This window comes from Colletotrichum orchidophilum (genome assembly GCF_001831195.1).
Source record: "Colletotrichum orchidophilum strain IMI 309357 chromosome Unknown Scaffold_194.1, whole genome shotgun sequence".
Taxonomy (NCBI): Eukaryota; Fungi; Ascomycota; class Sordariomycetes; order Glomerellales; family Glomerellaceae; genus Colletotrichum; species Colletotrichum orchidophilum.
The window spans coordinates 28,637-41,058 of NW_019173150.1; the positions used below are offsets into that span (position 1 = coordinate 28,637).

A 12,422-nucleotide genomic window follows, 5' to 3' on the forward strand; every position below is an offset into this window, starting at 1 on the left:
TTGGTGCTTGGGATTGTACCCGTCCCAGGCTGGTCTCGCCTACCCGTTCTACTCTTATAGAGCGTGAGCGCTTCCGAGAAAAAAAAAGGAGGCTCTTGTACATATAGTCCGGCAGGACATGTAGAACCACAAAAAAAACATATACTACAGTCAACTCGTATGCCTGAAAGACAGTCTTGCCTCTCTTGTGGTGTTTGTGGGAATAATGAATAGCATAAATACATGCCTATCTCGGTCAATTGGGGGAACCAGTTTGGCCACTGATCCTAGCCTCTAGGTCTTACAAGCTCGTCGAGGCGATATCAAGCTCTCGACAGCGTCACTTCGGCCTCGGCAATGTTTCTTTCCATGCAGACAAAGTCATTTCAACGTTCCATGTACACATTTCAAAGATGCTACGCCAACAGCCCGACATTTGTTTTGTTTGAATCCTTAGTACAATCCCTCATCATCACTAGCCGTCCCATCCTGAAATCCAGCAACGGCCTTGCCTTTTCCCTTCCCCTTGCCATTTGTCAAAGCCCCATCACCCTCGGATCCGTACTCGTCGTTGTCGTCGTCGCTGTCCAGAGCCAGGGCTTTCCCCTTACCCTTAGACGACGCGGGAGCAATCGCCTTCCCCTTTCCCTTGGAACTGGCCCTCGACACGACCGAAGACCCAGACACCGCCCTATTCCCACCGGCCGCCACCGCCGTGGGCCGTTGCTGCTGCGGCTGCGGCTGCGGCTGCGGCTGTTGCTTCTCTGGCGACCCCTCAAAGCTGGCTCTCACACTTTCGTAGTGCGCCAGCTCGCCCGCGCTGACACTCGGCACGAGCTCGTTATGTGCGTTCATGAAATCCTCCTCGGTGACCATGACGGCAATGTCCTCCGGCGTGGCGTGATGGTCGAAAAAGTACGCCGTCGAGATGGGGCCCTGCGGCCTCTCTGCGTTGATCTCGCGGATCTTTTCGTCGACGGCAGCGGCCTGCCGCGTGACGGCCTTGAGCATCGCGTCGCTGCAGAGGGCGTAAAAGTCGGCTCCCGTGTAGGTGAAGGGCAGACGGTCCGCGACGGCTTGCAGAGACACTGCGGGATGGAGAGTGAATCTGGGGGGTTGAAAAAGTGTCAGCATGTACCATGCGTAAAGCCGGCCTCTGTGCCAGGAAGGAGAAGGGGGGTGGCTTTCTTACTTTCGGGTGAGGGCCTCCAGGATCGTGCGCTGCTTGTCGTGGGTGTCTGACACCCCGAGATAAAGCATTTTGTCGAAGCGTCCGGGACGGAGAAGAGCGGCATCGAGCAGGTCGGGTCTGTTCGTGGCGCCGATGACGAAGACGCCGCCGCTGGTGTCATCGCCTCCCGACATGCCGTCCAATTCGGCGAGGAGTTGCGAAACGATGCGGTCCATGACGCCGCCGCTGTCCCCCTGGTTTCCACGCTTCGGCGCCACCGAGTCCAACTCGTCAAAGAAGACGACGCAAGGGCGAGCATCTCTGGCACGCTGGAAGACGCGTCTTACGTTGGCTTCTGACTCACCAATGTACATGTTGAGCAGCTCGGGCCCTTTGACGCTGAAGAAGTTCAGGCTGTACTCCGTTGCAATGGCCTTGGCCAACAAGGTCTTTCCGGTACCGGGGGGCCCGTAGAATAGGATACCCGACCTCTTCTTCATGCCCTTGGCGAACAGTTCGGGCCTCTCCAGCGGTAGCTGGATGGTTTCCGTCACCGCGTCCTTGACGTTGGTCAGACCGCCGACGTCGTCCCACGTGACGTTTGGAATCTTGGGCGCTCCGATGGCGCCTGCAAAATTCTTTCGTGCGGCTTCGACTGCGACTTCAAAGTCGCTCTTGGTGACGCAACGCGCCATCGGTCCACCGGCAACCTGAAGGTCGCGAACTGTCACGTCCTGTCCAGTGGATTCTGCCGTTGAAGAGATCTGCTCAAGCCTCAGTCGCTGTGCGATAAGTGCTCGATCAACCACGTCTACGAGATCACCGGCCACCAGCGCCGCGGTCTTCAGAGCTATGGCATTGAGGTCAATTTCGGGGTCCAGATTGACGCCACGGTCCTCGATAATGGCCCTCAAAATGCCTTCACGCTCAGCTTCGTCAGGGGCGCCCATTTCAAGTTCGTGGCTAAAAAGGCCACGAACTCCATCTGGCACCTTGTCGACGTCGCTGGTTGTCGCAATCAAGACCCTTGTGTCCTGCAAAATCTCCTTCATCGTTGAAACCATGCGGTCTGCTGTCAAGGCCTCAACATGCCGGATTAGCAATGCCGTGGTTTCTGGGCCACAGCTCATCGCTCTTTCGGCCCTGGTTCGCAAGAGACCCTCCGTCTTTACATCACTGCCGCTTGTCCCCGCTTCGCTGAGGATGTCATAGGCATCGATCGAGTACGTATGCAGGCCAATGTCTGAACAAGCGTCCGATGCAACAGTTGCCTTTCCTATGTTGCGGTGGGTGGCAGTCACCAGGATTGCAACAGGCGGCATTTTGAGATGGACTGCTCTGGGACTGGTGGCTGCAGCAAGTAACTCTCGCAGACGCCGCCGCAAAGTTGATATGTAACGCTGGTCTTGGTCAGGGAACGTCAGTGCTGAAGCAGTCGGCACTTTCGAGGGCATTCTCTTGACACCCAGGTAGTAAGGCCAGGTATTGGACTTGGTTGCAGGTATTCGGTTCGTGGCGAACCCAGAGCCATGCATAGCGACGGACGAGCTGTCGATGCATGCGACCCCTCCCCACAACTCCTCAGACTGGTCGTCGTCGGCATCAGACTTTGCAATCTGAATGTGCCCAACCTTGAACCATGCCACTTGATCGCATCTCGATGATCCTTCTTTTGACAGAGCCATCACGTCATCAACCTCTGATCCATTGCTTCCGCTGGGCTGCTCTTGGAGAGCTTTTCCCAGCTGCGTATCGATGGGCACGGCAATGAGATCGCCTGTCCGCACTAGTCGAATCTTTTGGGCAAAATACCGCTTGAGACCACCTAGCACCGCCGACTGATAGGCGCGTTCCGCAGTCACAGGCGAGCGGACATGCTGAATTGTGATGTCGCGGGCATATGGAGGTCGCGATGCGCTTGTAAACTTGGGAAGCGTCCCCTTCCCTTGGTACGTCCCTCGTTTGATAGGTGATAGCCGGAGATACGAGGGTTCATCGAGGTTGGCTAGCAAGATTGGAGAAATATAAGCGGCCGGACTACTGGGTTTCTGGAGCTGAGACTCGAAGAACGATAGCTTGCGTTCGCCATGTTTGGCGCTTGGTATCCGCGTGACTGGACGCTGGGTATACCCCTCTGGAAGGCCGTATACTCTTACAGGCCGCCAGCTGGATTCGACCGGCTCGAGCGATGTAAAGCTGCCGAGACCAAACGCACCGAAGCCATTCGTGGGAGGCTCTTCTGCGGCCTCGACACGGACCCAGTCTCCCGAGAAGCAGCCAATCTTGGATAAGGAAGTTATATCTACAAAGATCCTAGCTTCATCGTCGTCTTCCGGTGCCGGTTTGGGGTGGAGAAGGTCCACGGGAATAGTCCGAACCAGCCCTTGCGCCTTGAAAAGTCGTCCTCGAGGCCGGTCTGGGCGCGCCGTAGTCGCGGTGAAATTGGAAAACACAGAGGCGGGAGTTGCGATTCCATTGGTTTTTCGCCCCCTCCCAATGGTCATCGGAGTCCCGGGCTGCATTGTGGAAACTCCACTCGCCGCAGTTGTAGGCAGCGTTGGCGCCTGCAGAGAAATCATGTCGTCCATGGAATCGTCGGAGAGGTCGTCATCCTGCTCGATACCCGAAAGCTCCGACTCCTCCGTCTCCGTCACGGAGTCTATGTCTGTGTTCGCCGCGTCAGTCTTGTACCGGTCTTCGGCAGCCGAGTAGAATTGATCATTGGCCGTATCGTCCTCCTCGTCCTCCGGGACGCCATTCAGGCTTCGGTTCGGGGGAATCGAAGGAGCGACCTGGCCGCGCTTTGTGTGTACTCGACCTCGCAACAGGATGATTTTCGTGCTCTCGGACAGGACTCCCTGACTGACAGGCTCACAAAGCATAATCTTGCCGGGGTTCGGGGGGATGTGGGTGACAGGGTGCGGCGGTAGCGGGAGAGGGAAGAGGTCACCGGAGTGAAGGACCTTCAGACTGCCCAATGCTACACGCAAGGCCGAGATAAGGCGATCTTCGGAAGCATCCGAAGCCACAGACCCTTTGCCATTGCCATTGCTTGGGTGATCGCGATAAAAGGTGCCTTCGCCCTGCTCCAAGCGCCTCGTCAGTTCGCTCTCCAGGCTCACGTATACTGTATCGAGCGAGAGCGTGACTACGTCGAGTACCTGGATCTCGATGCCGCTGCGGCTATTGCTCGAGAGCTTCGAAGGCGCATGTTGTTGGAGTATGGTGGCAAAGTTCTGCAGCGACAAGGACGAGGGGGAGAACTGGACGGTTGAGGGTTTGAGAGCCGAGGATTTGATCACGGGTACTACGGTCCAGGCGGTTTCGGTCGGGGTAGGGCTCGGTTCCCAAGGAGCGATAGCAACGTGGTGAATGTCTTCGAAACCATCTTCGTGAGAGGGCACTGCGCGTCGACAGAATCAGCAGCTGCATGTGCGAGACCGCTTGCGATAGGCGCATTCTTACCGTTGCGGAGATGGGGGAATAGGTCTGCAAATAGGTCCTCGGACAGAATGCCCACATCTCCCCTCACGTTGTGGTCGTCGAGAATCAACCTAGCCGATAATGCTGGCTTGTCTTGTCGGCGTCGTCGCGCTCTCTTGTTTCTTCTCGCCTGAGAAGGCGGCGTGAGCTCCGAGGTAGTCATCCTGTTGTTCGGAAGGCGGTTGTGCGCAGTGCGATGGGTTCAAGCGCTGTTCAGATGCGCATCGCACGGAGAAAGGGGCACAGAGTACTGTGAGCCCGTATGTTACAGGAAACAACGGAGGCCAGATGCAGAATTCACAATCAATTGATGTCGAACGTATCAACAGTCGTAGGTTCATGAGACCATGTCGCGATCTCCGCGTTGACAAGCTACCTTACGGCTAAGCTATGGTCCCTGGACCGCTAGCTTCGGCTTGGGGATGTCTCTAGGCCTCGGCATTGGCGCGCTGCCAGCTGCAGCCAACCTCATGGCGTCCCCGCTGAGGGCAGCTCAGGCGCTCTCCGCCTCTCGAAGTCGAGTCAAAAGCCCATGTGGAGAAAATAGTCTGACTAAGCATCCGGGGTTGAGCGTCAAACCCGAATATCCTCCGATCTCATGTCCAATAGTGCTTATACGACGGCTTGTACGTTACATCCTAATGTTCATCAGGAAAATCTGATGGCGAGAAGTCACTTCCATTGAAATTTGAGGCCTAAAACTTTGGAATGCCGAGTGAGTTCCGGCTACCGCTTCAATCAAGAATTTGATGATGAAAATCCAGCTAAGAAGCAGTGCTACAACCAGCAGACAAAGAAACTAGCACCTTTGAGATATGGGATTGCATGCTGGCGCCAAAGGATGGGCATTATGTCCTCGCGGCACAAGGACTCAAGCGACCAGCGAATAAGTTATTTTGCCTTGGAACCTGGAAGTGTCTAACAGCATATTCCAACCGGCGACAAGAAGGGCTGGCACCAGCAGCAGCACTCTGTATGAACCCCAAAATTCCGTTCAGGACCTTGAGGTAAGGTAAGCAGCGGTATATGCATTGCTTGATCCACGGCTTGTGTGAGTCTGGCCGTGGCGACCAACGATGACGACACATACCCATCCTTGCGGAAACCTGGTACTCAGACGGCCCGCCCTGACCCAGCCGATGGAGACAAAGAGGCTCCGAACTGCAACACACACAGCCTCAGCCCGATAGAACCACAACCAGTGTTTGCAAGGTGGCAACTCCAGAACCTGTTGCAATAGTCCAAAATCGACGAGTCGTTGCAACTAATTAATCCTGTATCGAGCCTGATGACGACAGACGCCTGCTTGTTGCCGGCTCCGTTGCCCTGTATTTTCCCATTAAGCAACCATTACCAGCATTCGTACTCGTTTTTCGTATGCTTGGAATGATTAAGATTTCCCCATGATCAGGCACGATCAGTAGAGTCCGTGAAAGGCGCACTTGACTATGAACTTCACGATGGCAGCTCCAGCGAAAGAAGGCGATTGACAGACGAGTCGCGAGGGTTTCATTTCCCGGCTGCATTACCTAATTTGCGAAGTGCCCACAATAGACATGTTGAAGACCTGGATTCATCTGGCTTGATGCTGTTATCGATGCTGTGTGTACAGATCAATAGTGCTAATTTCAAAAAAAAAAAAAAAAAAAAAAAAGAGTGTCAGGATCGTCACATGCTTTTTTGCCCGAGTAATTTCACAGCCCAATCATGGCATGGCCTTGAGCAAATGCTCCGAACAACACACACAGCGATGACGCAAGCGGGGCTTCTCCCTGTCCAAGCCGCATCCTCTGCCTCTCTTCTTTCCAATCGGCTGGCTCGACGCTTCCGAGACCTCAAGGCTCAGCCGGCAGCTGCTGGTCCGGGCTTCTTCAGCGCCTCAGCTCTCGGTCTGTTGTTGCGAAATGAAATGACAGGGAAGGGAGATGTCCGAGGGGGGCGCCAAACAGAGTTTCAGATGGCGGCGGCTGGGCCTCGTGGACTTTCTGCTTCGGATGCGAGGCGTACCAAGTATCCGTGTGCTGTCGCGTTCATGTTTTGAGGTGATATTGACAGTCGAGACTGTCAGCCATCATCAGACCGTATCCATGGAACTCCATCTGGACCAAAATCAACGTCAATCACACCACGATTCTTGCGGTGAAACCGCTTGATCAACAATCGAGAGCAAAACTTTTTGGTGGCTGCAACTTGCCCCTTATCTTTGTTAGTCTCCAATATTCCTAGTTCGCCTCTCTCCCTTTTCCATCCACCCGCCAACCGTTCGTGCCGTTTTAGTTGCTTTCCAATTACCATAGGAGGACATTACTTTGAATATCCCTACATCCCCAATTTACTCTGCCACCCCTCCCCTTTTTTCGTCCCGGATCTACATTTTTGCTTCCCTGCTTTGGACCGCCTCGACACCATCTCCGTGATGCCTGTTCATGCCATCAGTGGCTGTAAAAACTGCACCTGACGCGCAAAATTCCACCCCAATTAGCATTCTGTAGACTTCACCTCATACCTCCCTCCAGTCGCCTGAAGAAAGCGACGGCGCTCTCCCTTTCAGCGCTTCAATCCCTTCGAGAACGAATTCTACAACTCTCGCGGCGCTGATCATAATTTTGCGCCGCTGTCGCATTACATCGTGTACCCCAAAAAGACATGGGTAATTTTTCCGAATCGCCGGATCGCGGTCGAGACCGAATACACGACAATGGCATCGCACATACTGCCATCGAGTTTGCCCAGCAAGCCGAGAAACTGTCACTCCAAAAGAGCGAAAGTCACGACAACGATTCCGAAGTCGCTGTCGAAGCCCGCTTTGTGACACCTCAAGATCCTGTCATAGTCACATCAGACGGCAAGAGACTGCCGGGTGTGCCACTTCAAGAGGCGCATAAGTTGAACATTCTAAAGGAAGAACTCCGAGACGGTACTGTTGTGGCCAAGGTCAGGGAGGCTAGTGATACGGATAGAAAGATTGCAAACGCTGGTGTGCTTTCAGAGAAACGAGAGAAGATTGTCTCCCTACCGACCGATGCGAATGGAAAGTCCATGCAGAAATCAGACGAAGCGTCTCTTCGTCGCCAAACACCACCCTCACACACTAACCCATTGTTCCCGCCTCTACCTCTCTACGGGCCTCCGTCACTATTTCGCAATTTCCAATGCTTGGTCTTCCGCGTCTCGGCATTCTTCCTCAGTCTGGCTTTTCTCGGGGTGATCGTGCTTGGCGCGCTCTTCACCAGCATACCGCCACTATGCACGAGGGTCTTTTACCGCCTGACGCTGCAAAATCCCGACAAAAAGAGGCCATTCTTCGAAGAAGAGGCACGGAGAGAAAAGGTTCGCAAAGAGGAGAACAAGAAATGGAAGCGCAGCAAGTCCAGCGACAGGCTAGGAAAAGTCAGCGAGGTCGCCGACGAATTCGTTCCGACGGAAGGGGGTCCCGATCCGATCGTCTGCGACGTCGGCTACTACGCTCGCCGCGTTGGTTTGGATGTCGAGGAAATCGAGGTGCAGACCGAAGACGGCTTCCTGATTGACCTCTGGCACGTATACGACCCCAAGGAATACACAAGGATGAGTGAGGATGACAGGTCCGACAGAGGCCCCGACGTCTTCCAGTCTTCAAAGAAGAAGCTCAAGGACCCCAGCCAAAAGCGCAAATTCCCCGTCCTGCTCATCCACGGTCTCCTGCAAAGTTCCGGCGCGTACTGCACAAATGACGAGAACTCGCTCGCGTTCTACCTGTGCAAGTCAGGCTACGACGTCTGGCTGGGCAACAACCGATGCGGCTTCAAGCCCAAGCACACCTCGCTCAAGTACACCGACCCGAGAATGTGGTGCTGGAACATCCGCCAGATGGGCGTCTTTGACCTACCGGCGCTGACATCGCGCGTGCTCTACGAGACCGGGTTCGAAAAGATTGGTTTGATCTGCCACTCACAGGGCACCACCCAAACGCTGGTCGCACTGGCCAAAGAGCAACGGCCAGATCTCGGCGAGAAGCTGACCGTCTTCTGCGCGCTGGCGCCGGCTGCCTACGCCGGGCCCCTGATTGGCAAGATGTACTTCAAGTTCATGAGAATCATCACGCCAGGCATGTTTAGGTTAATGTTTGGCATCCACGCCTTCATCCCCTTCATGATGGAGATGCACCGGGTGCTCCACCCAAGGATCTACGGCTGGCTCGGCTACAAGGTCTTCTCTTTCCTCTTCGACTGGACAGACACGAGGTGGGACCGCGGTCTCAAGGACCGCATGTTCCAATTCGCACCCGTCTATGTCAGCGCGGAGTCGATGCGCTGGTGGCTGGGGAGGGAGTGCTTCGCGCGACACAAGTGCATCCTCTCGACAAAGGAAGACGTCCATGCCGAGGAGAAGGAGGACAACATCAACGGGCACGACAATAACAGCAACGACAACCACACACTCCGGGCCGACGACGCGGATGGCCTCATGTCGCAGCGGACCGTGGACGACCACGTCCGCAGACTAAAGGGGTCCACCGCCTGGTACAACGAGCAGGCGCCCCCGTTTGCCCTCTGGGTCGCTGGCAGCGACGACCTCGTGGACGGCAAGAAGCTCCTCCGGCGGTTCGAGCGCGGGCGCGAGCCGCACGTCAACGTGGTGCACAGCAAGGTCATTCCCGAGTACGAGCACCTCGACGTCATCTGGGCCATGGACGCGCCGGAGCAGGTATTTAGGGAGGTGCGTGAGGTGCTGTGGAAGACGTGCGATGTCAGGGACGCGTGCCGGGTGCCGGTGGCGTGCGAGGAGGTCGAGCAGTGGGTGCCGCCGCCGCCGCCGTCGCGCAAGTCCGCCAACGGGGGTCTGGAGGAGAGCCAGTCCAGCAGCGACGAGACCGAATAGGAGTCGGAGGCAGCAGCGGTAGCGGTAGCGGTCTCGAAATACGCCTGGTTTGTTTTTGGGACATCATCTTTGAATTATAGATACACGGGGTTTGGCTTTTTGCGAGGACTAGGCTACATCGTACCTTGAGCAGCGTGCATCGCGAAGGAGTCAACGGTGTTGGGGCATTGGAATACGCACTAGGGGCTTGGGTGAAACGAGACAAATGCCTATGAGTAATGGTAATAAGCGAGTTCATTAAGCGGGATTTACTACTGCTTCCAGAGATTTGAATAGAAGCATACATACACGACCTCACGCTTTTGGATGGAGATGGGAACATGTTGGCTGGCGCTTTCACCAAGCACTTTGTGCCTGGGCAACTAGGGACGAGGAAGTCATGATATACATATATGTTGATGACGCTGGAATGGCAGATACTACCATTAAGAAATAGATGAGAATAAAACTTGGAAGCATCTCTCATCTCTCAGACCCAAGATGTACATTTTATCACTCCTTGACAAGCAGTCCCCCTTCTCTTTCTCTCTCTCTCTCTCTCTCTTGCGTAAGCATGTGTTGAAGATGAAGCACACTTCAAGAAAGGGTGCGTCCCCTTGGGAAAATCGTCCTATCCTCCCTTTGTCCTCCATAGATCAGAAGAAAGAAAGCTCGTCATAAACCCCCAACAAACACTCCGCGGAAAGGGGATTCTTATCCCCACCGCCGCCGTGAACTTACCTAGGGATACTTAACAACGGCCATCATGGCCTCTGTATTCGATACGACGACTCAAGGAGCCTAGCTAAACACATGAAAGCAACAGCAGATGGGAGAAACTTTTAAAGTTAAAAAAGGTCTTTCTACTCTCATCTCTCATCGAACCGGGCATCGTCATCTCCATCTCATCAAAAGTCGAGAATCAAAAGTTGAATAAGATTGCTCGTTTTACTCCTCTCCCAAATCGTCTTTCCGTATGGTGAAGCCAAAACGTAGGGAGGCAAGTATAAAAGCTGATGGGCGAAGGGTAATATACAGAGTTTGCTTTGATAGCATAAGCAAAAGATTTCATTTCTTCTTTACAAGGAAAAAAAAGGGGGCGGAAAGGAGAGGAGGAAGAGGGGGGGACAGGCCAAGAACAACGTCCTGATGGGGCGTGAAAGCAAAGGAAATCTCGCAATGACAATCTTTTTTCCCCCTACACCAGAGTTGTTTTGTCTGCCTCCCCTCCACTAAAGACAGAGATGGCCCAAGTCTGAGCCAGCTCACCGTAGAAGCAGAGAGAGAGAGAGACAAAGATTAAGTATTTGTAACCCTTCTTCCCCAACCGCTGTCGAATTTGGGGAAAAGTAAGACTTCACTCACGTCCCACGGTTATGTATGCCCCCCTCCCCCCCTTTTCCTGGAATACATTTATATATGTATATATACATACCACCTAGTGCGAGTCCCTCCCATGTACCAGCCATATCAACAAAACCTTCTCGGGCATTCGGTCACAGCTCTGGGTAGTTCCCACATGGTAAAGCATCACTATGACACAGTTTCCAAAGGGCCAATGGCAAAGATCAAGGTGTTCACTACGATAAGTTCAAGTATCCATCATCCATCGTTCTGATGAACCTCGGCATCAAGGATCCCTCCGGCCCTCCTCCGGCCCTCCCCAGAGGATAGAATAGACCTCCAAAAGGCGGGAAAAAGGGGGGGAACGGATGACAGTTGAGATTTACGGGACCAATGGGCGCTGTGCTGCATCCGCGAACACGCTCACGAGCCTTTGTGCCCCCCCGGCCTGTCACTCGATTCAGTCAAGAGTCAAGACTGTCAGAGTCTCCTCAAAGATCCCAGCGGCATGGTTCTCAAAGTGGGGGTGGCTGCTGCTGCATGGCAGTTTGCAAAAAACGCTTTAACGTGAGACACCGTTGAACGTCGCTTGGGTAAGGACCTTGCCGTGCCATGTGTGCCCATGAGTGATTTTTGTCTCCCAAAACCGCACCAATAAGTATCCATAGTCTTTCCTGGTAGCAGCAGAAAGCATTGCTGATTGTGGTTGCAGTCGGCAAATCTTTTCTCTCTTTGAGCACAACGTTCCATCCATCCACACACACTGAAATCCAACTCAAATGTTGAAAAGTGACAGCTTACCTTACCCCCCCAGCACCCCCCCTTGCCTGACCCTCATCATAATGGCGTTGGAAAGCCTCAAGAGGATTAGCCAACTTCTTGACTCTGGACTCTGGAGGCCCGGAGGGGAAATGAGTGGATATCTTTGCTTGAACCCCCAGAAACCGGGGGTGCCGCTGCGCAAACGTGTGCCTGGCATAGCCGTGTGTTCCAAGGCGAGCCCGTCGCACTCGCAGCAGGGCCCATCTGCACAACATCCTCTCATCTTATCTCGTGCTGCGGGTTCTAGTGAAGGTAGTCGCTGCTGTCAGATTTTACCGTGTACTCACCTCGTAGCCCTCGTACTGCTCGCGAACATATAAGCCGCTGTTTTAGTGGCTAAATAGGATATATCCCCAAGAAGATGTCAGACATTAACGACTGGTGTCATATAAGTAGTAGGAATACGTAACACAGTCTAGGTCCATTGGTCTCCTTCGTAATAGCCGTACATTTGGTTGCTTCCTCTGCTGCTGCTACTTTGCGTTGGTGGAAAAGATGGAGGAGGGCAGGTTGAGAGAGACTCCGTGTACGGATAATGCTGCGCGTGGGAAAAGGGGAGGATTCGGGCAAAAGCCAAAGGTCACCTGGCTGGCGCGCCCCTTGTCGAAGAAAACGAACTTGAATTGAGAAGCTGCAGGAAGTCCTTCCCCCCCGCCGGGCCCCGGCCATATCACGTCGGACCAAGGGCAAGGGTTTCCACCGTGCTGCGTATCAGAGTGGGAATGGGCTTTCGGTCAGGTACTCAGTTGTCTTGTGATCCACTAATGCACCTCCATCAGAAAAA

At 54.1% G+C, this 12,422-nt stretch overlaps 3 protein-coding genes across 3 annotated transcripts; 2 read left to right on the forward strand and 1 right to left on the reverse strand.

The window, feature by feature from the left end:
- Window positions 1-432: 432 nt before the first annotated feature.
- CORC01_13469 (peroxisomal biogenesis factor 6) lies at window positions 433-4,796 on the reverse strand (the record flags this gene model as incomplete). The annotated part of the gene is made up of 3 exons (XM_022625086.1): window positions 433-1,087; window positions 1,172-4,553; window positions 4,616-4,796. The coding sequence occupies 3 exons, from the start codon at window positions 4,794-4,796 to the stop codon at window positions 433-435; spliced, it is 4,218 nt and encodes a 1,405-aa protein (XP_022468403.1).
- A 2,061-nt stretch (window positions 4,797-6,857) lies between these two features.
- Window positions 6,858-7,091, forward strand: CORC01_13470 (uncharacterized protein; the record flags this gene model as incomplete). Its single annotated transcript, XM_022625087.1, has 1 exon — window positions 6,858-7,091. A coding segment is annotated over one exon (234 nt), but the record flags the coding sequence as incomplete, so codon positions are not given.
- A 188-nt stretch (window positions 7,092-7,279) lies between these two features.
- CORC01_13471 (sterol esterase) lies at window positions 7,280-9,493 on the forward strand (the record flags this gene model as incomplete). The annotated part of the gene is made up of 1 exon (XM_022625088.1): window positions 7,280-9,493. The coding sequence occupies one exon, from the start codon at window positions 7,280-7,282 to the stop codon at window positions 9,491-9,493; it is 2,214 nt and encodes a 737-aa protein (XP_022468405.1).
- Window positions 9,494-12,422: the final 2,929 nt, after the last annotated feature.